We start from the raw sequence: 26,578 nt of genomic DNA, 5'->3' as shown, positions 1-26,578 counted from the left end.
AGTAATTTGGGATCTTATCACATCATTCGCATTACCACCATCCTCCCAGCAAACCCCAGCTATAAATATCAATCAAAAAAGATGACGCTATCATAGAGAGCATATTGCACTGTTCTTTTGCCTGAATTCATTTAAAAAGACTGCAGTGAGTTACTACATTGTCTACTTATGTGATAAGGCTGGCTGCCCCTTGCCTGGCAGTTCAGAGTATACACAGAATTCTTATCCAATTCTGCTGGTTTTGCATCCCTTACCAATTTATCTTATAATTTGTTGGAAGTTATTAAAGCTTCATAATTGTGAGGACCTTTACCTCTAGCAGCATTTCCAGCTGGTTCTTGTCAAACAATGTCTCCTTCTATCTTGTTTAAAACCCTTTAGTCTTGCGCTATTACTACAATACATGCAGACATTCAATACTACAGTCCATTTCTTCCACCACCGAACATCATTGTCTTCCTTCATCATAGTCGTGACAACGCATCGGCAACTATGTTTTCTCATCCTGCCACATGTATAATTTTCAAATTAAATGGCTATAAACAATAAATTCCATCTAAACAGGCTGGTATTTTTATGTTTAAGCTTTTCCAAAAACATTAAGGGGTTATGGTCAGTATATACAAGTGTCTCAGCCACATCATTGACAATATAAACGTTGAAATGTTGCAATGCCAACAACAAACTCAAGGTCTCCTCCTTCTAAACTGTGGAATATTTCTGTTGATGAATTTTCAATTTTCTGGAAAATACCCACTAGATCTTTCTATCTTCTCGTCATCTTGCAAGAGTACTGTTCAAAGGTACCATTGTGTTTCACTTAAATGTTAGAGCAGGCTGTCCCATTTTGTTTTAATCCTTGTCGGCCATTTTGTGTCTTTCAAACATGGGCCGCTTTGGTGTGAAGCAGGTACGGATCACTTTGTATGGACAGGTACAAGTCACCCCTACATTCCCAACGATTACGTGTTGATCGACGGCCCCCTTGAATGGCTTTGCAAAATTAGGTGTGGCTCACACTGGGGCAGTGGTTAACAGAGCTTTCAGCCTTCTGACATTCTTCCATCCACTGAAATGTTTTGCACTTCATCAACAAGTCATTCAATGGAGCAAGTTCGCTGCTAAAATTTGATGGGAATTTTCAATAAACACCACTCAGTCCCAGGAGTCGTAGTACTTCCATTTTTGTTGATGGTATGGGAAACTCCCCAATAACCTTTATTTTCACATCCGGTGGGACTATCTGTCCACATACAAAGAACATGATTTGATTTTTTGCAAACTCGCTCCTAGCCAGGTTTATCACCAAGCCTGCCTTCTGAAGTCAATCGAATAATTCTGCTAGATACTCCAACTGTTCCTTTCTTGTGTGACTAAAAATCACCAGATTGTCTATGTACACCACACAATTGGATAACGCCAAAATTACCTTATTGATTAGACTTTGAAATGTGGTTGGCTCATTCTTCATACCAATTCGCATAATGTTAAACTGGTAAAGTCTATTCGGTGTCACGAGAGCCAAAATTTCCTTCACTCTCTCGGATAGAGGTATAAGTCCAACTTTGAAATATAAGCTGCTTGCCCGACCTTCTCAATACTGTCTTCCAGTCATGGAACAGGACAGGAATTAGATTTTATAACCATATTAACTTTTTAGCGATCAACACGTAATTGTTGGGAATGTAGGGGTGACTTGTACCTGTCCATACAAAGTGATCCGTACCTGCTTTACACCAAAGCGGCCCATGTTTGAAAGACACAAAATGGCCGACAAGGATTAAAACAAAATGCGACAGCCTGCTCTAACATTTAAGTGAAACACAATGGTACCTTTGAACAATATTACTCCAAGGTTAGCAAAATAGCCTTACCACCAACCTTTCGAGACGGTTTTGATAACAGCATGCCTAAGAACAGAGAAGCAATTAATTCCAGCTTCATTAGTGGAAGGATGATTGTGTCAGTAAATGAATATTGCCAAGTGTAGGTTTCAGACCGTGAACCAGCCAAGATGAACTCCTTAAACTGCTGCAAAGACCACAGCTAAAGCTACTTTGTGGTAAATATTGCTTCTTTGAAACTACCTGCAATATTAAATAGACTAGTTAAAAATTCCTTAATCAAAGAAGTAGTTTTAACATGTGACTAAAGTATAATACAAGAATTGGGGGAAAAACATTTAAACCTAAATGTGAAAGTTGATTAGCCTGAGGAAACACCTTATCATATGCCCTGAGCAAGATAGATTGTTCACAACCCATTAATTACAAAGTGCTAACAGCAGAAGTAACTGTACAACTTTACATGGGATCACCACTCTTTTCAGTGAAGTCAATGTGCTTTTTATTTTCTTTATTCGTTCATGGGATGAGGGCGTCGCTGGCTGGGCAGCATTTATTGCCCATCCCTAATCGCCCAGAGGGCAGTTCAGAATCAACCAAAATGCTGTGGGTCTGGAGTCACATGTAGGCCAGACCAGGTAAGGATGGCAGTTTCCATCCCTAAAGGCTGTTAGTTAACCAGGTGGGTTTTTCCGACAATCGACATCAAATTCATGGTTATCATTAGATTCTTAATGCCAGATATTTTATCGAATTCAAATTCCACCATCTGCCATGACAGGATTCGAACCCAGGTCTCCAGAACATTATCTGTGTCTCTGGATTAACTGTCCAGCTGCCATCCCTGAACTTGAAGCAAGTAGAATTTGCATATTTCTACTTTGGTCCTTACTATTTAACAGAAACCAGGCAACATTCTAACCAACCCACTCCATACACTCTAAGGTGTACCTGCTGTCTCAACACAAAGTAATTTAATGAAATCAAAATTACAATTTTCATTACTGAACTAAAGCAACTTGCAACCAGTACAAGTCCCTATGGCCGATCAGTACCCTCACCTTTGCCTTCCAAAGCCTTCATGTCATGTGTTGCATGAAAAACCTTTGGCTGGATTTTCCCATTTCTAAGTTCCTACTTCCTTTGGGCCTTCCTCTGCACAAGTCACTGGTGACATATTTAAAGCCCAGCATATACCAACACACTGTCCTCTCAGGAAGCTGAAGTGTCCCGGAAAGGGTGGCAATGGCAGAGTGGTAATGTCACTAGAGTAGTAAAGTAGAGTCCCAGACAATGGGGACTGTTCTGGGGTCCAATTCCCAAAAATCAGATGGTGAAATTTCATTTCAATAAAAATCTGGAATTAACAGCTATGGTGACCATGTAACCATTATCTATTGTTGTAAATACCCATTTGTTTCACTCATTTCCTCTAGGGAAAGAAATTTGTCATTCGTACCTGGTCTGGACTTCATTAGAATCCATGTGTTGGCTGGTATGCGGCAAGTATCATCTGCATCAATGCAGTTGATTCTTAACTGCCCTCTAAAATAGTCCAGCAAGCCACTCGGTTCAAGGGCAAGAAGGAAAGAACTAGTACATTGTTATGTGAAATGCCCGCATCCCATGAAAAAAATAATTTTAAAAAATGCTGGCAGCCTGATTTAGATTGAGACTTGGATGTCCTGGTAGATGGAGTGAGTCAAAACAAGGGCCACGCTCTACCCAATTGGCCAGAGGAAGCCAAGGAACCAGCACAGCTGGCTTGGACAAGGTCAAAAGTCACAACACCAGGTTATGATCCAACGGGTTTATTTGAAATCACAAGCTTTCCAGAGTGCTGCTCCTTCATCAGGTGAAGTGACGTACACAGGCACAGAAATTATAAGAAGGGAGATCAAAAGATCATACAAATGGTGAGAGTGGAGTGTCGACAGGCTGAATAACAAGTCTCTGCAGGTGATCAAGTGTCAGACAGTGTGAGTAAAGTACAAGCAGAGAAACTACGCCATGTTTTTCGCAGCCTTTAACATGTCATCGATGATGACAAACATCTCGCCAAGATCACACTTACGCCTCCACAAAACTGCCAAAACTTAAACTGACCATCATTTGCAGCAAAATACCCAGCCTTCAGGACAACATCGACCACAACACCACACAACCCTGCCATGGCAACCTCTGCAAGACCTGCCAGATCATCGACATGGATACTACCATCCCATGTGGGAACACCATACACCTTGTGCACTGCAGAAACTCATATGACTCGGCCAAAATTATCTACTTCATGTGCTGCAGGCAAGCATGCACCGAGACATGGTATACTGGTGAGACCATGCAGATGCTCCAACAACAATTGAATGGACACAACAGTACACAGTAACATTCGTCACGCAGGAGCGTTCCCACCCCCGGTAGGGGAGCACTTCAGCCGTCACATTCAGTGTCCGATCTTCGGGTAAGTGTCCTCCAAAGTTGGCCTTTGAGGTACACAACAAAGCAGAATCACTGAGCAGAACCGACAGCCAAGGTCCGCACCCATGAAGATGGCCTGAACCGTGGTCTTGGGTTCATGTCATGCTACCTGTAACCTCACCGTACTGTTCTGTATCTGTAAAATCTTCTTTACTGTCCTGTTCTGATACCATCACCTTGATAACTTGTAATCAAGAAGTGGTCATTGAATATTCAGATGAATGCATAATTTGCACTTCCATTTGTAACAACAACAGGGACAATACAAACAATAGATTTGCCCTATCGGAGAAAATAACAGATGAGAGGCACCTAAAACTGAAGATATACAGGAGAAAGATGAATGGTGCCAGACTATCGTGTCATTTCAAATCAGGCTCAGATAAAACCCAGATGAAAGATGGTGAAGTGGATAAAATAAAATATTTCAATTTGACTGCGTCTTGTTTTATGGCTACTTATGTATGATACAGCATCTAACAAGGGAGCAACTGAATCGTTGAAATAGCTTTTGATGCTGTTGAACATCAACTAAAATGCCAGCTCAAGTTCACACTGCTTTCTTTTGGTAGTGGTGGTGGTAGTGGGGCGGGGGGAGCACAAGGTACTTCAAGTTATTGTCTATGACATTATTAATTATTTCTAACGTATACTGGAACTCAGCCACCCTCAGAGAAAGTAAAATACCTGAGTTTTTATTCAAATGCTATTTTGACTGCATAAAAATAGATACAAAGTGGCCAAGTTATGACATAAGATGGTTCTGAGGAAGGGTCACCGGACCCGAAACGTTAACTCTGTTTTCTCCTCCACAGATGCTGCCAGACCTGCTGAGCTTTTCCAGCAACTTTGTTTTTGTTCATGACATAAGATGGTACAACACTCCACTATTTTGCTGTACAGAAAATTAATAATTGTGTGTTTTTATGAATTTATAAAGAGTAACTGAATGCTAAGATAGTGTTGTTTTTTAGGTTGTCAGGCATTTAAAAGGTTCTGAAGTTGTAGATTGCAGCAACCAAGACTGAGCAATTACATTCAGTTCTAAGAATGCTTAGACTGTTTCTCTGTTTAAATGCGCAGTCCTAAAAAAAATACATGGCTATAATTGTCTCAACTAAAACATTCAACTAAGTCACATATTTGTATGTTTAGCAATTTAAATAACGCATCAAAACAAAAATCAATTGATTTGTCTGTTCAAAGAAAGTCAATGGATGACATTTATATAATCTGTTACAGCATTTAATATTCATAGCCACACCCCTACATACAGATTGCCTGCAAAATTTATATTTCAACAGATTCAATACATACAAGCTAAAAATGTCACCATAGGTTAATAGTTTTCTAAATCCCAGTGCAGAAGTAGATATGAGCATAAAATATTTAAGCAGATACAGCAAGTGCAAACAATGACATCCTCCTCATCTCTTGATAAAGCAGTTATACAAGTTAAGGCTGACTGTACCAGATCTTACATAGGAAATTTTTCTTTCTTGCTGTCTGTATGCTTTTACATGGCATTTTAATGAAATAAATTTGAACAACAAACTAGTCCTGACACTCTCTTAATCTGCAGAATGGATTGCAGAAATCCACATCAACCATTGATGCCCTCTGCTATACCAGATCAATAAGCACCAGTTGAAACACAGACAGATAACACAATGAGCTTCATTCTGTTTCCAAACAAGTTGAAATTAGTAACGATTAGCCACTTAGTAGATTCTCAACACTAAGTGACTGCACAAAACTAAAGCGTATCAAGACTTTGCTTATTGCTTTAAAGTATCATAGTAACAATGAAAACAAACAGCTAAATATAAACATTACAGAAACAGGCTTTTTGACCCAGTTGGTGCATATTGCCATTTATAATCCACAGGAGCCATTCCATATACTGTCTAATCTTACACAGAGTCTGCAAATCATTCAACTTTTTTCTCTCTCACATTCATATCTAGCTGCCCCTCATCTGTCAACATGATAGTTCTCTCTATTGAGGAGGACAAGACAGATTACATGAAATTCAAGTTCAAAATAACTAAGTATTTGTTAATACTGAAAGAAGCAAGTCAAGTCAATTAAAACTGCTATAAATTTGACATCTTAAAGCAATGCTTTAACTACGGAATTGCCATTTGGCAAAAAAACAATGTTTTGGGAGACAGCCCTTGTTGTACCAAAGGCATTGTCACTTGTCATGAGAGAACGAAGATACCTGCACCTCCGGAACAACTCAATTGGTCATATGCTTCAATATAGAATACATTGACATTTTCTCAGGAACAATAAACAGCAAGTTAAATGTGATAGGTTGTCATGTAATAGATTCAATGGACATTTTTCTGTAATAAAAACAAAAAGTTCTGTAAAAACTCAACAGATCTGGCAGTATCTGTGGAGAAAGAACCAGAGTTGACATTTTAAGTCTTCTTCAGAACAGATTTTTCAGTTGCCCATTCTACAGTTAGATAGTGGTTAATAAAACAAGAACTGCAGATTATTGGTGTTCCAATGTCATAAACTGTACAATGAAAACAGTTCACCCATCTTTTGTATCTATGCTCAAAATGTCCATAAAAATACAATATAGACCAGTGACATGAGAGCAGCTCATCCTCCTTGACTGAACTAATTAAGAATTGACACCTGCATGGAAACCAGTGCATGGATTCTATCAGCAAATTTAGAGATATTTATTTAAAACTACAGAATTGCGCACGTCACAGAGGTCTTAAGAGTACACCGCAACGCCAACCTTACTAGCATTATATGGTATATGGCTTTTATCAACGACCCATTCTTGTGTGCTTAACTATGCATATATACGCACATATACATATTATTTAAAATCATTAAAATACATAAAAGTAATTCAACATTTAAAAATCTCTAATAAACTTAAAAGCTCTTACATGGGCCCATAAATTATCTTAACTAAGTGTGCACACTTAATAGTCAGGAAGCATTCACAGTCAACAGATTCACAGAAACTAAGACATCACATGCATTTAAAACAACCCAAAATCTTAAATATGCTTTCGAATTATGTGTTCAAAGTTATATGACAATCGTTTTACCTGCATCCACTACTCAAACATGGTTACACAAGTAATAGCATGTATTTGAAGATTTCTCCTCTCAATTTTTCACATATCCATCTCCTGCTCTTCATGGCAGCTTATTTTATCAAGTACCCCAAAACTGAAGAAACACATAATATTATTTGGAAAGAAGGTGTACTGTTTAAATTTTGGATTTTTCTAAGTGTGGGTATCATAATAAAGAATCTCTAGCCATTCTTGTAGTCAAGAGTAAAACCAATAATTTGTAATAATATGTTGGAAAGATTTCTGAATATTTTCAGATTTTTGTACAACATTGAAAGCCTTCATTTTTTAAAATTCATGCTATATATAAAAAGAGCTTTATTTACTTAGCTGAAATGCAAGAAAGATGTCAAATAAGCCTCAATACAACACAAAAAAGCTTGAAAGCATCCTTTTGATACTATATTAAAGACATTTCATAATTATGCTAAAATGTTATTGCACATCTCAGCAGAGGCTACTTGGAAGGCGACAATTCTGAATGTTTCAAGCAAGAGCTATGAATTTAGTGGAGGTCCGATCCAAAATAATCCATTATCAGTGTTGAGTAGGGTAACACAGTGGGTGTGAGGCGGACAAGGAATTTAGTTGCTTCAGATGTTACAGTCTGTGAATTTAAAATAGCAATTTAAAAATGTTACTGTACATAGCAGGACATAGGTATTCTAGGAACGACTACTCATTTAGGAAACAGAATGATACCATGTTTAGGGCAAAAGGGAATTTATTGAGACACATTCTGGAAGGCATTCTTCACCATTATCCGTCCTGTGATATTTAAAACCCGGTGTACTATACACCACAAAGTGGTTGAATAATCTCTCCATTTTTGTTATTTATTACGAAATCTCCTGCAGTCTCTAAGCTGCAACTATGTGAACCAAGAAATCAAATATGGAAAACAGATTAACAGAACAAATCAATAAAGAATCAAAAGGAAAAGGTTTACGACAACAAATTTACTATTCAAGCAGTTCTACACAATGATACACACAAATATAGGTGCCAGTATTGGTAAAATAATAACCCTAGGTTGAGTCATGCTTCAGAAATTTGAGCATATAATTTGCACTGGTTTATCAGTGTGGTACTGAGGGAACATGTTACTGCCAGAGCTGCTGTTATCAGATGAAATGTTAAATGGATACCCACCTATAGGGCACTAAAAATTCCACAGTACTATTAGAAGAAGAGGTCTGCCACTGCACTGGTCATAAAAATTATCTAATAAAAGATATTTAGTGATTTCTGCGATAATGAACAAATTAAATCAGTTTTTTTGAAATATTTTTCACTGAACAAAGAATGCTCAATAGCCTGGTATGCAAACAGCTCAACTAATAAACGTATTGAATTTTTTTTGAGTGCAACAGTGCAAGTTTTCTACACTTGACATTCGATTAGATGTCACTAAATATAATGATGATTACCAAATAAGAATTAGTTAGCAATGTAACCAAATACTATACTATAATGGTACCAAAACAACTCCTCTTAAAGTCAAATATAGAAAGATAATAAAAGCAGTCAAATAATAAGTTGAAGATATGAATTTATTAAAACCTAGAAAACAAAAAATATAATAGCTATACATCTTAATGTGATACTATTATAGGATTGTATTTATAACTGCGTTGTATTTAAACATATTTAGAGTTTTAAAAAATGCAGAAAGAAAGCCATTCAATTCATTATAGATAATTTGAGAGTCAATAATGCATTTAAGAAACAAGAATTGCATGCAAAAATTCCAGTTCATCATCTTTGCATATGCTATAATCTTTTGGTATCATAGTTGTCGTTCAATTACCTCGTTCTTTGATCAAAATTCTGGAGGAAACTAGAGTCTCTATATGATTACCAGCACATAAGCAATTAAGGGTCAAATGGCATATGTCAAAAAAAAAAATCCCAAGGTACACAAGTCAAAATCCAAAGCTGCCATATGCCCTAATTTACCAAGATCTGCCATCATGAAATAGGGCAATTCCCACAGTATTTGCCAAGGACTGTAACACCATTATGCAAAGCAACATTCATCTAGGTAATCGTTTCCATTCATCTCGATAGCAAAAGTCTATAAATGCTACTGTGCACATAAATTCAAAGGTCACAACATTCTGAACACAGCAAAATCATTGCAATTAACATTGCATTACAGAATTAACCTTTATCAAAGGTATGAAGGTTAGAACAAGCTTAATCAAAGCGGCTGGAAACTATTAAATGACAATTTTTAGTTTGCAAATAAAAATTGCTAACATGCAATTTTAATTTGGCAAGGCCTGGTTCATGTCATACAATTGGAACAGAAGTTTTGTATGGTCGCAAGACGTGGATGCTTTCAGAGGTGTAATTTATTTCATTTAAATTTTCTTCAAAATAAAAATGACAAAATATTCTTCAATAAAATAGCTCTTCAAAATTTGGAAATGGAACCACTTACCTGTAGTAATGTCATCATCAGCTAAATCAGATTCTTCTTCCTGAACTTTGGCATCTGTCCCTTGTAAATCAGGACTTGCACTAACAGTTTGCATGGTTTCTGTTGTCACACCAGCTGAAAAGAAATCCATCAAAATACTTAGAATCACAGCTTTCCGGTTGTCTTTTTTTTAAAATGAAATTTGAATTAAGTTAATTTTTGATCTTTAAACCCATAATGCCACATACAATTCACTAACCAATACAATCATCATATACACTTCTTAAGGCAGTGAATGAAAAGCTAGGTTATACCAGTTACTTGTAATACTGTTCTGTTAGGCAAAGCAAGCTTCAAGCATGCAACAACTTACTCAAAGTATAACTTGCTTGTAACAAAACATATTAAAATATTTTATAAGAAAAACAGTATATAAAAATAGGAAGTGGGAGAGCATTAGACAATTTAGCTGAAATCTCAGAGGCTGGTGAAAATCAGAGGAAAGGCTTAGGAAGAAAACTCCAAACTGCTGAGATACAGTTAAACTCTGATGGCTAAACTCTTATCCAAAATGAAGCAAACTGTGAAGTAGTTGTGAGATTTTGAAGTGCACTTGGCACAGAGATGGGATGAAGTAAAACTATAGAGCGATTTTAAATTTTGAATGATTAGAGAGATGCAGTCATGCAGTCAGGAGATGAGTGGCCAGTAAAGGATATAGATTAAATAGGTCTAGAAGATTTGGAGTTGGAATTGCATCCATATTGTTGAACAATAGATTGAAGCTGTTGAAGTTATTAAAGAGAGCATCAGAGAAATTGAGCTTTGGAGTTTGTGAAATTGGAAGTGGTATTTCAACTGGAGTGGATGAGTGAGAGTGAGGGCAAGGGTGAAGGAGTGCACCAGTGTATGGCTGCATAGGCAGATGAGTGGTGGGTAGGTGAGAGCATGGGTCCATGGATGAATGGCAAGTGCGTAAGTGGACGTATGGGTGGGTGAGTCAATGGGTCAGTCGGTGAGTGAGACAGTGAATGGGTGAGTGCATGAACAAGTGGGTTGTCAAATGGGTGGTCAAGTGAATGAATGAGTGAGCAGGCAGGTTGGCAGGCAGATGAGTGAATGAAAGACAGGGACCTGGTGGGTGTTTGCTTGGGATGATGGGAGTAGCTAGTTGGGTTGGATCAGTTGTAAGAGTTATGTTGTGGGGTGTCAGTAGTCAGTTGAGAAGGGAAGAATCAGGCTTACGCAGTTGGAGCAGCGAGGGATAAGTTGTCGGCTCGCACGTAGGGTGGGGTGGGTTTTGGGGTTGGAGGTGTGGATAGTTGAGACAGGCGAGTGGCTGGTTGGGTTTGGCTTTCAACCAATGAATTACATAAAAGGAGCAAAGAGAGTAATAATTCTCCGGTAAGTATCCAACTAATTAGAGAGAATCTAACCCAAGTTGAAAATGGGGTTAGATAGTGAGGTGTTTATTTTTGACTGGCACAGACTCCATATACTGAGGGCTTTTCTTCGTGCTGTGGACCTGATTCTAAGTCTCCACACTGAGATCAGCGTGAGAGATATTAGCAGTCAGTCCCAGGCAGGTCAAATTAGACTACCTGAAATTTAAACTTTCTAGAAAATTACAATTTATGTCTGTGCATCAGGATCTTCCACAGGTGTTGACAGACACAAGCGTCACAGGTTCAAGTCCCAGAATGTCCAATCCATTCGTTTTTGGTCCCAAGACAAACTAGATCCACAGGAATATGAATTCTATTCCCCGTCCAGGCGACAAAAACACCAAATAAAAACCAAAAGAACTGCAAATGCTGTAGATGAGGAAGGGTTCTGAAGAAGGGTCACCAGATCTGAAACTTTAACTCTGATATTTTCTTCACAGATGCTGTCAGACCTGCTGAGCTTTTCCAGCAACTTCTGTTGTTGACAAAAACACCAAATCAATTTTGTACCATCACCCACCTCCACTCCTATCACAACCCACTGGTTGCAATACTTTTATTTATTAATGGTCATCACAACACCCAAATATTCATTGTTCCTTTGTCATTGCCCAACTTTCACCATGTGTAAATTTCAGATCATGCAAAACTTTTCTGACAGCATCTTCTTATCTATTAATCCCAGTCTCCCTTCATTGCTGTCCTTGCTGACCTACAATGGTTTGCAGTCACACAATGCCTCGAATTTAAAATTTTCAGTCAAGCACTTAAATGGCCTCTTGAAATCTTTCCAGCTCGAAAATCCCCACTAACTGTCCACTTGTTGTGAGTGGACCCATTGATTCTGGCCAGTTCTGGTCCACGAATGGTGTCTATAGACTAGGCATCTAATACTTATGTTCTGCAAATCTTTCCATAAAATAATCCATTAGCCTCTTGTCCTTTAAGAACAGCCTCTTAACATATCCTTTCTAATGTCTCGTCCTTCTTGATAAGGTATCTGTGAAATACCTTGCAATATTATTCTACATTAAAGGTACCGCATAAAAAGCGAATTGTCCTTTGGTGCCAAGCCTTTATCTTTCTTCCTTCTGAAAGATTAGGCTGTTGCCTATCCTTGAATCCTTCCACCTGTACATATAATTTGAAGAAAACTTGTTAACACTCAACTTTTACCTGATCTCCTCCTTTGCAACAGCTACTCTTTACCAATAACCCTTAACATTTACTTAGCTTTGGGCTTACAAGGGCCCCTCAGGATTCCCCATCTTGGAACCTTGTTATAAACTTCACAAAAAAAAACAGCTGGGAATGCTTTTACTTCCCTCAACATTTAATCAATGACAGTATAAGTGCCATTTTTATAATTTATACACAAGATTTAAATTTGAAATGGAGGCTATATTTTGAACGACATGCTTTTCTTTGAAGAAAGGTCATGTCCAATTTAACACTAATGCTTTAACAGCATCTTTCTTCGTTACACTAACTTCTGAAACTGGAATCCTATCACATTCCGTACTTGAATTTATTTAGGTATCCAATCAGATATTATAGCCTAAAAATTACTTTTATATTGGTGCCACAGTAGAATTTGGATTTTCTCATGCTTTCTCAATTCATTTCCCGTAACTGAGTCCGGGATCTTGAGAGCTTTTATCAAGTTCAACTCTGAGTATAACGCAATGTCAATAGATTACTTACAAAGTGTGTTTTACAAACTGCTAACTGATAACATTAATTTAATAGTGGATACCAGATCCTTCAGCATGTAGGTCTTGACAATGAAATGTTTACTTAATATTCCTAGAATCCTTCAACTCATATGAGAATATAGAAATTTGGTACAAAGTATCTCCAATATATATGTGGTTCAATCCTCTGGTAAATTGAGCTTTCTACCATAGATCAGTTCTACCCCAGATTCTTGGTGTACTTTGATAGACAGACTGCCTGCCTCACATTAATTCACTTCACACCATTTCAATCGATCAATGGCAGGCTCCCCAGCCACTTTAGACAGTTCCTGTCTGGCTGTCTGCATGCACAGGAGCACACCAACACAGACAAATCAGTGCTCAGGAGCATGGACAGATTGAGAGTTCACTGTAGTCAAGGCCTTGAAGGTGGAGCCTGATGGGAATCCATGCACTGTCATTCAGCTTGGCTGATCATACATACCACGTGGAACAGTTTCAATTTCTGAGCTCATTTGTGACTACAGCAGATGACTATGTGGCGTGCATTTGAGAATTCATGAGAACAGTATATCGCTGATTTATACCTCTTAACCCTTTAAGATATGTGGTTCGCTCTGTCTACAGGCTTTTAATGATGTATGAGATGGATCAATTTATATAACTCATGAAATATCAGCATAAAATAAGGTTAGAACCTCCCCACAAAAAAATTAAAGATAGTTTTTGTTGCTCAATAATAATTTGACATATATTGCTTTTAGCACAAGAAAGAATAGTTATGTCACATATGCTCTGAATTTGTAGTATTTGGATAGTTGCAGCCATTATTTAAGACATTAACTGATAAAAATAATGAAAGCAAAATAACAGGTGTTTGTATAGGTTAAGAACACAAGTATGACTAGATGAAATATTTCAAGATTCCCAAGAAGTTCAGCATCCTAGGAGTCATATGCTATAATGTGAATTGAGTTGTCAAGCAATCAATCTCTATCAATTAGTCTATAACCAATCAGAAATGTCAACAGTTCCAGTACTCAAAAGCTTTGACACCACAGATGCAAAACTATCTTTATTCTTCCATGCTATGTTACACCTACTATACCATGCATCCAAATTATCCAAAATGTTCAGAAGTCAACAAAAGGGCCCATCCCTCCCACAAACTGTGAAATCAGGGAAATGTGGTTTTTCATCCTATCACTAAATATGTGGCTCTTCATCCTCTTGCACCATATAACCAATTCCAGAATTCAGAAAAATGCCATTCATTCTAAAGTAACTGACAGAATGCCTACATGAAAAGCCAGTGTTAATCCTATTAATGCCTCAGGAATTCCATTCTAGTCAATGGGAGAACTCCAGGTGATATCTGGTTAATGCACTTGCTGAACTCGGCATCTTGGAATATCAATTATTTTATTCTCAACAGTTTTCTCATATCCTGTACTCCGGTGATCATTAATGCCAAGTTTGTGCACTGACAGACTTACAGCTGTCTTCGGTTACACATTGTAGTTTCTGAAATAAATTTAAAGCAGCCTAAAAAAATTAAGCAATATCTTACTTGCAATTATTAGGTTTTTAATGAAGTGTTTGATACAAGACTAAAAGCTAAATCAAAAGCAGGACAAACCTTCAATGATATGCAGGACTGCATTCAAATTTCAGAGGAATTTGTCATGTGACAATTTAATGTCAGCAGGAACTATTATTTTTTGTTTTATAGAAAGGGGTGCATCAGATACCCAAGCATTCATGTTTAGTTGACAACCCAGCTATAGTTGTTGAACCATTAAACAGGGTTTGTTTTCTCTTCATGGGAAATGGTAGTCATAATTAGAAAATAATGCAAAATTGATACTCTTTACTGAAGTTGACAAGGCTGAAATAAATAATTCCTTCTGCTGTGAAAAGTCCAAGATTTTCCAGATCGACAAAAATCTGAAGGTCAATTTTTACTTGAAAAAACAAAAATCATTTCTCAAAACAATCGATACATTAACTTTGCTTCAATACTGGATATAAATGTCAATCATTTCCATCAGATGACAAATACAACCCTGGATTACACAATCCTAGTCAGATCTTTTGCATATTGGAAATTCCAACGTTTAGACCCATTTCTAACATTCTATCAAAGAATTTGAAGTAAGTTTAAAAGAACACAAACTAAAATAACTATTGAGTTAGAAAAAGAAAAACCGTAAAACATTAATCAATGCATTTCTGACATGCTTTAAGGCTGTTTTCAAATGCAACTGGCGACCCTTTTAAATCTCTAAAGCCTTTAGAAGCAGCTCTGTTCTCTGTAAATATCACAAAGTAGCTGGCATTTTCAGCCAGTCCAAGCGTTCTCTCAAACACCAATTCTCTTCAATCAATATTGATTTTAAAAATTTCAACAGCTCTAAAGAAACAGATTCCTAAGGAAAACACAGCAGCTGACTTCGTATTGATCAGTTTGGCACTCCATGACACTATTATACTCGTGCTTTTCTATGGAAACCTGGAACGTGATGCAAAAATCAAGGACAGACATAGTCCTGAAGTAATGATACAGGGAATGTTATTTTCTATTTCATTATAACTAGAATCTTTTCTACTCATATTCAGAAATAGATTTCATGTTTGGTTCTTTGCATCAATACTACTAATTAACTATACATAGGGCAATAAAATAATAAAAGGAACGAATATCATCCAAACAAAAATGCTCTCTTTGCGCCTAGGTAGAATTTGTTCTTACTAAAATACAATGTTTCCATTTGGTAACATTAGGCTTGATAGAGTGGCTGATAGGAGAGGCATCAATGCTGAATGAAGAAAAGGGTACTGTTTACGAGAGAGGAAATATTTACCACTGCTGAAAGCCTGTAAAACACTGCAAATTGCTCCAAACAAGATGGACAATGCTCAATTCAACCAGGATATGAAACTTGTATAACACCAAGCGAAACAAAACCAGTTTCCCATGTCATCATCAAATTGACAAGAATAGTTGTGAACCATTGCTTTATATTTATTGTTTCAGTCAAGGTACATTGCTTTATGAACATTGCTAGATTTTTAAAAAAATCTTAAAGCATTTCCTAAAGTTAGAATTGAAAGTGTCAAATGTATAAAGTGGCACTTCTGTAAGCTTACACCATAGGATAGGGTCATTCAATTTCATGGGATCCGAGCACTGATGCTAAGGCTAGCATTTATTAGCCATTCCTAAACGCCCTTAGAAGGTAATGGTGAGCAGTGTCTGAGGGTGCTACATTGGTTGAAGTCACAGCTAGCATAAAGAAATATAATCATATTTGGTTGAGCCCATTATTCTCCACTTTGGATAATTACTGCATGTTGGTGTCTTCAGTCAAACTACCTTCAGTTGTTTTATCAATGACAGTCCATCCAAAATAAGGTCAATGATTGACTCTGAAGTGACAAGACATGACTGCATCACTCAAATACCAGGCAATGACCATCTCCAACCATGAGGATGCAAACTTCCTCTCCTCAATGTCTATTACTATTACCATTGCCATAGGGCAGCATGGTGGTTCAGTGGTTAGCAATGCTGCCTCACATTGCCAGGATCTGATTCCACTGTCGGGTCACTGCGTGGAATTTGCACAATTCTCCTGATGGCTGTGTGGGTTTTGTCGAGGTACTCTGGTTTCCTCTCACAGTTCAAAGATATACAGGTTAGGTGGATTGACCATGCTAAATTGCCCATGGTGTCCAGGGTTGTGCAGGCTAAGTGGATTAGCCATGGGAAATGCAGGTTGACAGGGATAGGGTAGGGGTGGGTCTGGGCAGGATGCTCTTTGAAGGGTTGGTGTGGACTCAATGGGCCGAATGGCCTGCTTCCACAGTGTCCGGGTTCAACGATTCTATGATTACCATCCTATACCATCAACACCACTGATCAGCTATACTAATGCTGTGGTGACAACAGCACGTCAGAGACTAGGAATTCTGTGACAAGGAATTAATCTCCTGGCTTGCCAAGCCCATAAGATCATCAGTCTATAATATATAGAGACAGTTTTAGCCATTCAGCCCACTGTGCCTGCTCCACCATTCAATAATGGCAGACATGCTCTCAATCGCATTCTCTTGCAGTCTTCCAATCACCTTTGATCCTCTTATGAATCAAAAACACATCTCTCTCTTAAATACACTCAATGACCTGACCTTCATAGTGTCTGTGGCAAAGGGTTCCACAGATTCACCACCCTCTGGCTGAAGAAATTCCTCTTCATTTCAGTTCTAAAGGTTTACCCCTTCACTCAGAAGCTGTGCCCTCGAGTCGCAGTCTCTGCTATTGTGGAAACATCTTCTCCACATCCACTCTATCTAGGCCTCTCAGTATTCTGCAAGTTCAATCAGATCATATCCCCAACCTCACCCCATCCATCCTTCTAACTCCATCAGGTACACACCCAGAGAGTCCTCAACCACTCCCCATCCCGAGGATCATTCTTGTGAACCTATTCCCTCCAATGCCAGCAAATCATTGCTTAGATACAAGGTCCAAAACAGCTCACACAATATTCCAAATGCAGTCTGACCAGAGCCTTATACAGCCTCAACAATACATCTCTGCTCTTGCATTCCAACCCACTTGAAATGATTGCGAACACTGCATTTGTCTTCCTAACTGCCAACCGAACCTGCATGTTAACCTTAAAGAATCCTGAACTAGGACTCCCAAGTCCCTTTGTGCTCCAGATTTCAGAAGCATTTCACTGTTTAGAAAATAATCTATGCCTCTATTCTTCCTACCAAACCTTACACTTTCCCTCATTGTATTCCATCTCCCACTTGTTTGCCCACTCACCTACCCTGTTCAATTCTATCTGCAGACTCCTTGCTTCCTCAACACTACTTGTCCCTCCACTTATCTTTGTGTCATGTGAAAACTTAGCAACAGTGCCCCTAGTTCCTTCATCCAGATCATTAATGTATAATATGAAAAGATGTGGTCCTAACACTGACCTCTACAGAACTCCACTAGTCACCAGTTGCCATCCTGAAAAAGACCCCTTTATTCCTACTCTCTGCCTTCTGCCAGTCAGTTAATCCTTTATCCATTCTAGTACTTTGCCTCTAACACCATGGGCTCTTACCTTATTTAACAGCGTCCTGTGCAGCATCTTGTAAAATGCCTTCTAGAAATCCAAACAGATCACATCCACCGACTTTCTTTTGTCTAATTCGCTTGTTACCTCCACAAATTTCTAACAGATTTGTCAGACATGATGTCCTCTTGATGAAGCCATGCTGACACATGCCTATTTAATCACGCACTTCCAAATACTCCAAAATCCTCACCCTTAATGATGGACTCCAAAGTCTCATCAACAACCGAGGTCAAGCTAACTAGCCTATAATTTTCCATCTTCTGCCTCCCTCCCTTCTCAAATATTACATTAGCTATTTTCCAGTCCATTTGGACTCTCCCTGACTCCAATAATTCCTGAAAGATCACCACTAATGCCCCTACAATCTCCTCAGCTATCTCCTTCAGAACCTGGAGGGTGATTTATCCACTTTCTCCTTAGTGATTACCACTAATGCACCTGCGGACCCTAGCACCCCCAACAAACCTACCGACCCCGCAACCAGGCTCCCTTGAAGTTCTAGTATGCTATTTGTGTCTTCCACTGTGAAGACTGATATAAAGCACCTATTCAGCTCCTCCACATTACTACTTCTGCAGCCTCATTTTCTACTTTCCACTTTTTCTTCACCTTTGTATGTCTAAAGAAAACTATTTCAATATTCTTTTATATTACTAGCTAGCTTACTCTCATATTTCATCTTCTCCCCCTTTATTGCTTTTGTGGTTGACCTGTGCTGTTTATTAAAGGCTTCCCAATTCCAAAGAACACACCGCCTTAATGTGGAACTATTTTGCTATTACTTCACTGTGCCTAAGTTAAAATCCTGGAATTTCCTGGCTAACAGCACTGTGGTTGCACCTACACCAGATCAGAATCAAAAATTGAAAGGCGACAGCTCACTATCACCTTGTCAAGGGCAATTAGAAATAGGCATGAAATGATGCCCTTGTCAGTGATGCCCACAAGGCGTGGCTGATTACTAAAAAGCACAGTCTCATAAAAATGTCTCTTCAGTCAAGTTTTTGTTCATCTTTCCTATATCTTCCACCAAGATTTGACTTTTGGTAAGTTTTCATTTTGCTGCCTGTACAGTATTTTTCTCAAAAATTAAGTATTTTCGGAGACAAGCTGTTACATTGCATTAACTTTTATACTGAAAATTTATCAGTTTTTGCATAAAATAGCAATGCCACTTTAACACCAGATAAGTAAACTTCCATCTACAGATGACCACAGTGGTGTATTTATACATTTCCTGTTAAATCTTCTGAATCAATGCCATTAATGGGTAAACTTACAAGAAAAAAAATTCTAAAGAAAAAAAAAAGCCTGGCTCCTAGTTATATTTTAATGCAAGACTGCAGTGTGGTCAATTCTTAAAACCACTGTCCCCGATGAACAGCCCCATTGTTAAATATGGTGGGACTGAGATTTTTCCCGGAATTTGCAGAGCCGTGTCCAATTGCAATTTGCTTATTGTATTGGAATATATTGCAGATATTAAGAGCTTTTGATATCACTTTAATATTGTGGGATGAGATGGAATTTACAGTTTGACATTGGAGTACATGTAACCGCTCACTAAAATCTAATAAGCAACTGGTAATGAATGCCTAACTGGCGCCATCAATCAAGAACTAAAAGATGCGCTGCAAGTACAGAATCATTCATAACAGGAAACAAACTTATTCTTTGATAATCCTTCAGGGAAAGATGAAGCCCAGGAAGTACTTATCCAACAGAATACATCTTTTCCTTTAATTCAACCAAGTTTTTATGAATTTACGTCATAATAAAAACAAGAGATGAATTTCATTCCACCAATTTGGACGTGAAATTCCAAGATAAACAATGTTAAATAGATCTGTTATGAAACTGGTAAAAACATACCACATGGAATGAAGTTTGTTTAGCAGTTAATATTTTCTTGCTTTGATTCAATAAAGCTCCATTACAAGCAAAAGGGGAAAAGCAGGGAGCCAACTGCTGTCTTTAAAACGCTACTGGGAGATGCACAAGATCAACGCTGTTGATCCAAATTGCAGAAAAACATTTATCAAGACTGTTCCAACTACTCACTGAATGGCCGAGGAGACTTCATGAGTTGAATAGCCTCCTTCTGCTCCTATGTCTTATAATCTACAATCATTTGACTACAATATTTTACCAATAGTTTTTTTCTAAAATTACCTCAACACATTCCAACAAATTAAATACACACAAACAGATTTACTGACTGAAAAGCACAGATGTAGGGTGTGAGATAAATTTGAAAATAAAATAATCAGAGGTCATGAATTAAGTTCAGAATATTTTAATTGTACATAATCAAGGTATGGCAGTGCCACAACTAATAAAACCCTAGGGCAGTCATGAAAAGTCTGAAGTTGGGTCTATATAGTTAAAAAGGGAGTAAAGGTCATGAGATTTAAATCAAAGGGTATCCGTTGATAAATTTTTGAATAGATTCTGTGCTACATCAATTAATATTAACAAGGATAGTCCAATTGTACATTTTGAGCAATAACTCCAAAGCCAATCTAGTTCTGAACTGTAATCAATGATGGTATAAATATTTTTAAATTAGTGAACAAGAATAATGGAAATAAGGATGTATGTCTAACATGTGCTCATTTAACTATTTCATGCACAATACAGACTAACTGATCCATCATGTCTTATACATTTCAACTTGACCGATATGGTAGGTTTTTTAAAATGATAATTTTCCATCTCTTAATATCCTTGTTTAGGAGTAGATTTGTAGCTCGGGTTGTGGGTGTTGAGGTTGGTTGGCTCGCCAAGCTGGTTTGTTGTTTCACAGACGTTTCATTACCATGCTGGGCAACATCATCAGTGCAGCCTCCGATGAAGCGTCGGTGTGTTTTACACCACCTGGTTTTTAAACTCTGGAGTCCGTTCAGCTGGATCGCCTCACGTCCGGTTTTCCTTCGTAGTGGAGTATATATGGGGTCGATTTCTATGTGTTTATTCATGGCTTTCTTCGTGGAGTGCCAGGCTTCTAGGAATTCTTGTGCCTGTCTCTGCTTAGCTTGTCCCAGGATTTTGGTGTTGTCCCAGTCGAATTGGTGGTTCTCCTTATCCATGTGGATTGAGATGAGTGAGTATTGGTCGTGTCTTTTTGTAGCCAGTTGGTGTTCGTGTACTCTTGTTCGTTTCCTTCCTGTTTGTCCGATGTAGTGTTTCTCACAGTCTCTGCAGGGGATCTTATCGATGACAATGGTCCTGTCCATGGCGGGGAGTGTGCCTTTAGTTTGGGTGACCAGTTGTCGTAATGTTGATGTGGGATTGTGTGCCACTCTGATGCCCAGCGGTCGTAGGAGTCTTGTGGCTAGTTCCGATGTGTTCCTGATGTAGGGTAGTGTGAGGAGTGTGTCGGGGCGTGTAGTATCTTCCTGTGTTGTTTGTGTAGGCACCTTCTGACCAAGTTTTTTGGATATCCATTATCCTTGAAACCCTGGAAAAGGTAGTTGGCGTAGTTCTGTGTTGCTGCAGTGTGTTGTTATCCGTTTAAATAGTGTTCGCACGCAGTTTCGTTTGTGTGTGCTGGGATGGTTATTGTTGAAGTTCAGTACCTGGTCCGTGTGTGAGACTTTACTGTGTACTTTCGTTTGGAGTTCCCCATTTGTCTTGTGCTCTGCCATGACGTCCAGGAATGGGAGCTGTTCGTTCTTCTCCTCTTCTTTGGTGGATTTTATTGTTGAGGGTGTTGTTTATAAGTTTGTGTGTCTCCTCTAGCTTGGTCAGTTTAATGATGACAAAGGTGTCATCCACGTAACGTATCCATAGTTTTGGTTGGATTAGCGGAAGGGCCGTCCTTTCTAGTCTTTGCATCACTGCCTCTGCTATGAGTCCGGAGATAGGTGATCCCATAGGTGTCTTGTTGATTTGTTCGTATGTTTGGCCGTTGAAAGTGAAGTGGGTGGTGAGGCATAGGTCCAGTAGTTTGAGCATGTTGTCTGTGGAGATGGTTAAACTGGGGTCTTGCTCTTTTTCCAATAGGGCAGTCATTGTTTCCCTTGCTACTGGCATGTCTATTGATGTAAATAGGGCAGTGACACCAAACGATATCATGGTTTCCTCATCGTCTATTCTTATGTCTTTGATGGAGTTGAGGAATTCTTGGGCTGAGTGGATAGAGTGGATTGACTAGGTGCCCGAGTCTCCTTTGTAGTTGCTTGGCTAATCTGTGTGATGGAGTGCCTGGTAGGGAGACTATGGGTATAAGGGGTACTTCCGGTTTATGCACTTTCGGGAGGCCGTAGAATCGGGGTGTATTGGTTCCTTCGGGTTTCATTCTTAAGAGGTCTGCTTTGTTGATCTGTCCTGTCTGTTTAAGTCTTTTTAGCGTGTAGACGATTTTGTTGCCTAGCTGTGGTGTTGGGTCAGTTTGTACTGGCCGGTATGTGTTTTTGTCAGCGAGCAGTGCCTGTGCTTTGGAGATGTAGTCCCTTTTATTCAGGGTTACTATCATGCACCCTTTGTCTGCGGGTAGTATTGTGATGTTCTTGTCCTTTTTCAGTCCTTCCAGCGCCTGTCTTTCCAATATGTTGAGGGTGTTGAGTTCGCTCCTTCTGCTTTCGATATACTACCCTTGTTTTCGATATAAGCTAATATTGCATCTTTAACTTCGCATTTATAGTCTTTCAGGACATCCCTTTCATGGTTTAATTACACTGCCTAGGAGACGAAATACTTTAAATTTTTTATTTTAAGTTCATACCTTACTCAGCTAGGATAAAGACTCCTTTTCCAATTCATTTGCTTTATGATTTTAAATATCTCAATCAAATAACTCCTTGACCTGCATGTTTAGCACACATAACTGGAGTCCACCCAGCCTCCTGTTAGTCACGGAAGATGCAAATCTGCTGAGTTGCTGCTGAAATTTCTCCAAATCAGGTTTTATTTCCTAAGACGGAACACTCAAAAATGAACACAATGATGGTCTAAGAAGACAGAAGCAAACTGATCAGTGAAAAGAAACTGAATTGTAGAAGAAAGTGCGAGGAAACCCAATGAGTACAGAGTTTACCGTTACAGGGTAAGTACGGTTAAAATTATTTCTGAATGACCTCTGATTCTGTCCTTTTTACCCATTATTAAGGCAGGATAGTGGAAATCTAAAGGTAGTAGAACTTGTATAATGTGCCAATTTCTGGATACTATGACTATCCAAAATAATCAGATGTTTGTAAGTGTCTCCAGATGGTCTCACTCAAGGTCAGAACTTGAAGAACAGTTAGGGGATCTATATTCTGGTTGAACTGGATAAGGTCCTGGCGTGTAAATGTCAGGACAGTGGCGTTAAACAGCTCGAAAAGAATGAGACAAAGGAAGGGAAGTAAATATTAACCCACAAAGGTGGAAGAAAGATTCCTGATGTGGATGATCAAAAGAAACACAAGAAACAGGAGGCAAAATAGTACACAGTTGGCAATATGACATTTAACGCTAAAGCAGATTAGAGACATAAGAAGGTGAAAAGCCATTTAGTGCTCGATGAGGATGGAGTATTTCAAATCTGAAGCACTGAGGGACTAGGAATCAAAGGGGGAGGTGGTATTATTGTTAGACTATCAGAAATTCAGCTAATATTCTAGGGCCCCCACATGCGAATCCCATGACATATGGTTGAATTTGAATTAAAAAAAAACAAAAATCTGGAATGAAGAATCAACTGATGACCACAAAACCATTTTCAATTGTTGGAAAAACCCATCTGGCTCACCAATGTCTTTTAGGGAAGGATTTTTGCTATCCTCACTTGGTCTGGCCTCCATGTGACTCCAGATCCATAGCAATGTGCTTGACTCTCGCCCTCTGAAATGGCCTAGCAAGCCACCCACTGTGTCAAGTGTTAAAGTCTCAATGAAGAAATGAAAACGGATGGACCACCCAACATCGACCTCGGCACCGGAAAGGATAATGGCAGAAATAGCCCTGTCGACTGTGCAAAGTCCTTCTACCAATATCTAGGGGCGAGTGCCAAAATTGGGAGAACTGACTCACAGACTAGGCAAACAACACGCTGACAAAGCCATATTCAAGGAATCATACCTTAGATTGTCTCAGGCACCACTACCACTATCACTGGATAATGTTCTGTCCTACTGGGGGACAGACCCAGCAGAGGTGGCGGCACAGTATGGAATTTGCACATTGTCCCCGTGATTGCATGGGTTTCCTCCAGATGCTCCAGTTTCCTCCCACTGTCCAAAGATATTCTGGTGGATTGGCCATACTAAATTGCCCATAGTGTTCAGGGATGTGTAGATTAGGTGGGTCATAGCGGGGTGGGTCTGGGTGGGATGCTCCAAGAGTCGATGTGGGCTTGTTGGGTTGAAGGGCCTGTTTTCACACTGTAGGGAGTCAAAGTCTAAGTCTACAGTAAGGAAAGACACCCTCTGAGCCCTCAACATTGACTCAGGGCCCATAAAGTCTCATAGATTCAGGTTAAACATGTGCAAGGAAGCCGCCTGCTGATGACCACGTACCTTCCTCTCTCCGCTGATGAATCAGAATTATACATGCTCAACAACGCTTGGAGGAAGCACAGAGGGGTGGCAAGGGTGCAAAATGTACTCTGGTTTGGGGATTTCAACATCCACCACCAACAGTGACTCGGCAGCAGCACTACTGATCGAGCTGGTTGGGTCCTAAAGGACATAGCTGCCAGACTGTGTCTGTGGCAGGTGGTGAGGCAACCAACATCCTTACCAATCTGCAGGCTGTGGATGCATCTGTCCATGACAGGAGCATTAAGAATGACCATCCCACAGTCCTTGTGGAGATGACGTCATTCCTTCACATTGAGAATAACCTCCATCGTGTTGGGTGGCACTACTATCGTGCTAAATGGAACAGATTTCAAACAGATCCAGCAACTCAAGGCTGGGCATGAGGGACCGTGGGCTAACAGCAGCAGCAGAATCGTATTCCAACACAATCTGCAACCTCATGGCCTGGCATATCACCTAATCAACCATTACCATTAATAATGGGGATCAACCCTGGTTCAATGGTGACTGCAGGAGAGCATGTCAGGGGCATGCAAACTTAAAAATGAGGTGTCAACCTGGTGCAGCTATCAAACAGGGCTAATTGCATGCCAAACAGCCTAAGTAACAATTGAGAACAAGAAAGCTAAGTGATCCCATAACCAACGGATCAAACCTGCAGTGGTTGGAGTCATATCTGGCATATAGGAAGATGGTTGTGATTGCTGGAGGTCAGTCAGCGCAGCTCCAGGATATCTCTGCAGGAGTTCACAGGCTAGTGCTGTAGGTTCAACCACATTCAGCTGCTTCATCAATGGCTTCCCTCCATCACAATGTCAGAAATGGGGATGTTCACTGATGGTTCCACAAAGTTCAGCGCCAGTCATGACTCCTCAGATACCGAAGCAGTCCATGTTTAAATGCAACACGATCTGGACAATACCCAGACTTGGGCTGACAGATGGCAAGTAACATTCGCAATGACCATCTCCAATAAGAGACACCTAATCACCACCCCTTGACGTTCAATGGTATGACTCGCACTGAATTCCCCATTATCTATCCTTAGGGTTACTATTGGCTAGAAACTCAATCTGGTCACATAAATAAAGTGGCTATAAATGCAGGTTAGAGGCTCGGAGTACTGCGATAGGTAACTGACCTCCTCACTCCCAAAGCCTGTCCACCATCAGGGTGGCTCAGTAGTTAGCACAGCTGCCTCACAGCACCAGGGACCAAGGTTCAGGCAACTGTCTGTGTGGAGTTTGCACATTCTACCATGTCTGCGTGGGTTTCCTCCAGGTGCTCCAGTTCCCTCCCACACTCCAAAGATGTGCAGGCTAGGTAGGTTGGCCATGCTGAATTGATTACCTATAGTGTCCAGGAATGTGCAGGCTAGGCAGATGAGCCATGGGAAATGCAGAGTCTGGGTGAGATGTTTTTCAGAGGGTGGGTGCGTACTCGATGTGCCGAATGTGGGGGTAGGCAATTGTCTAGTGGTATTATCAGAAGACTATATATCCAGAAACTCAGCTAATGTTCTGGAAAGCCGGGTTTGAATCCTACCACAACAGACGCGGAATTTGAATTCAATAAGAAAAACTAATCTGGAATTAAGAATCTACTGATGATGATGAAATCACTGTTGATTTTTGCAAAAACTCTTTCGATTTACTAATGTCCTTCAGGGAATAAAATCTGCTACCCTCACCTAGTCTGGCCTACATGTGACTCCAGACCCACAGCAATATGGTTGACTCTCAGTTGCCCTCTGAAATGGCCTAGCAAGCCATTCAGTTGCACCAATTGCTACAAAGTCTCAAAGAAATGAAACCGGACTGAGCACCCAGCATCAACCTCGGCACCAGAAATGACAATGGCAGAAACAGCCCTATCAACCCTGCAAAGTCCTCCTCACTGACATCTGGG

General features: G+C 39.4%; 1 protein-coding gene across 1 annotated transcript in view; it reads right to left on the bottom strand.

Annotated features, from left to right (window-relative positions):
• The window catches only part of LOC109928323 (WD repeat-containing protein 7), a 375,400-nt gene that overhangs the window by 132,002 nt on the left and 216,820 nt on the right, over positions 1-26,578 (bottom strand). The window contains exon 20 of the mRNA XM_048604178.1: positions 9,885-9,998. Coding sequence (XP_048460135.1) covers positions 9,885-9,998 — 114 coding nt within the window. The remainder of the gene's footprint in view (positions 1-9,884; positions 9,999-26,578) is intronic.

Source organism: Rhincodon typus, chromosome 1 (assembly GCF_021869965.1).
Source record: "Rhincodon typus isolate 14 chromosome 1, sRhiTyp1.1, whole genome shotgun sequence".
Classification (NCBI taxonomy): Eukaryota; Metazoa; Chordata; class Chondrichthyes; order Orectolobiformes; family Rhincodontidae; genus Rhincodon; species Rhincodon typus.
The sequence above is the reverse complement of the archived record's forward strand: the minus strand, read 5'-3'. Positions and strand labels throughout refer to the sequence as shown.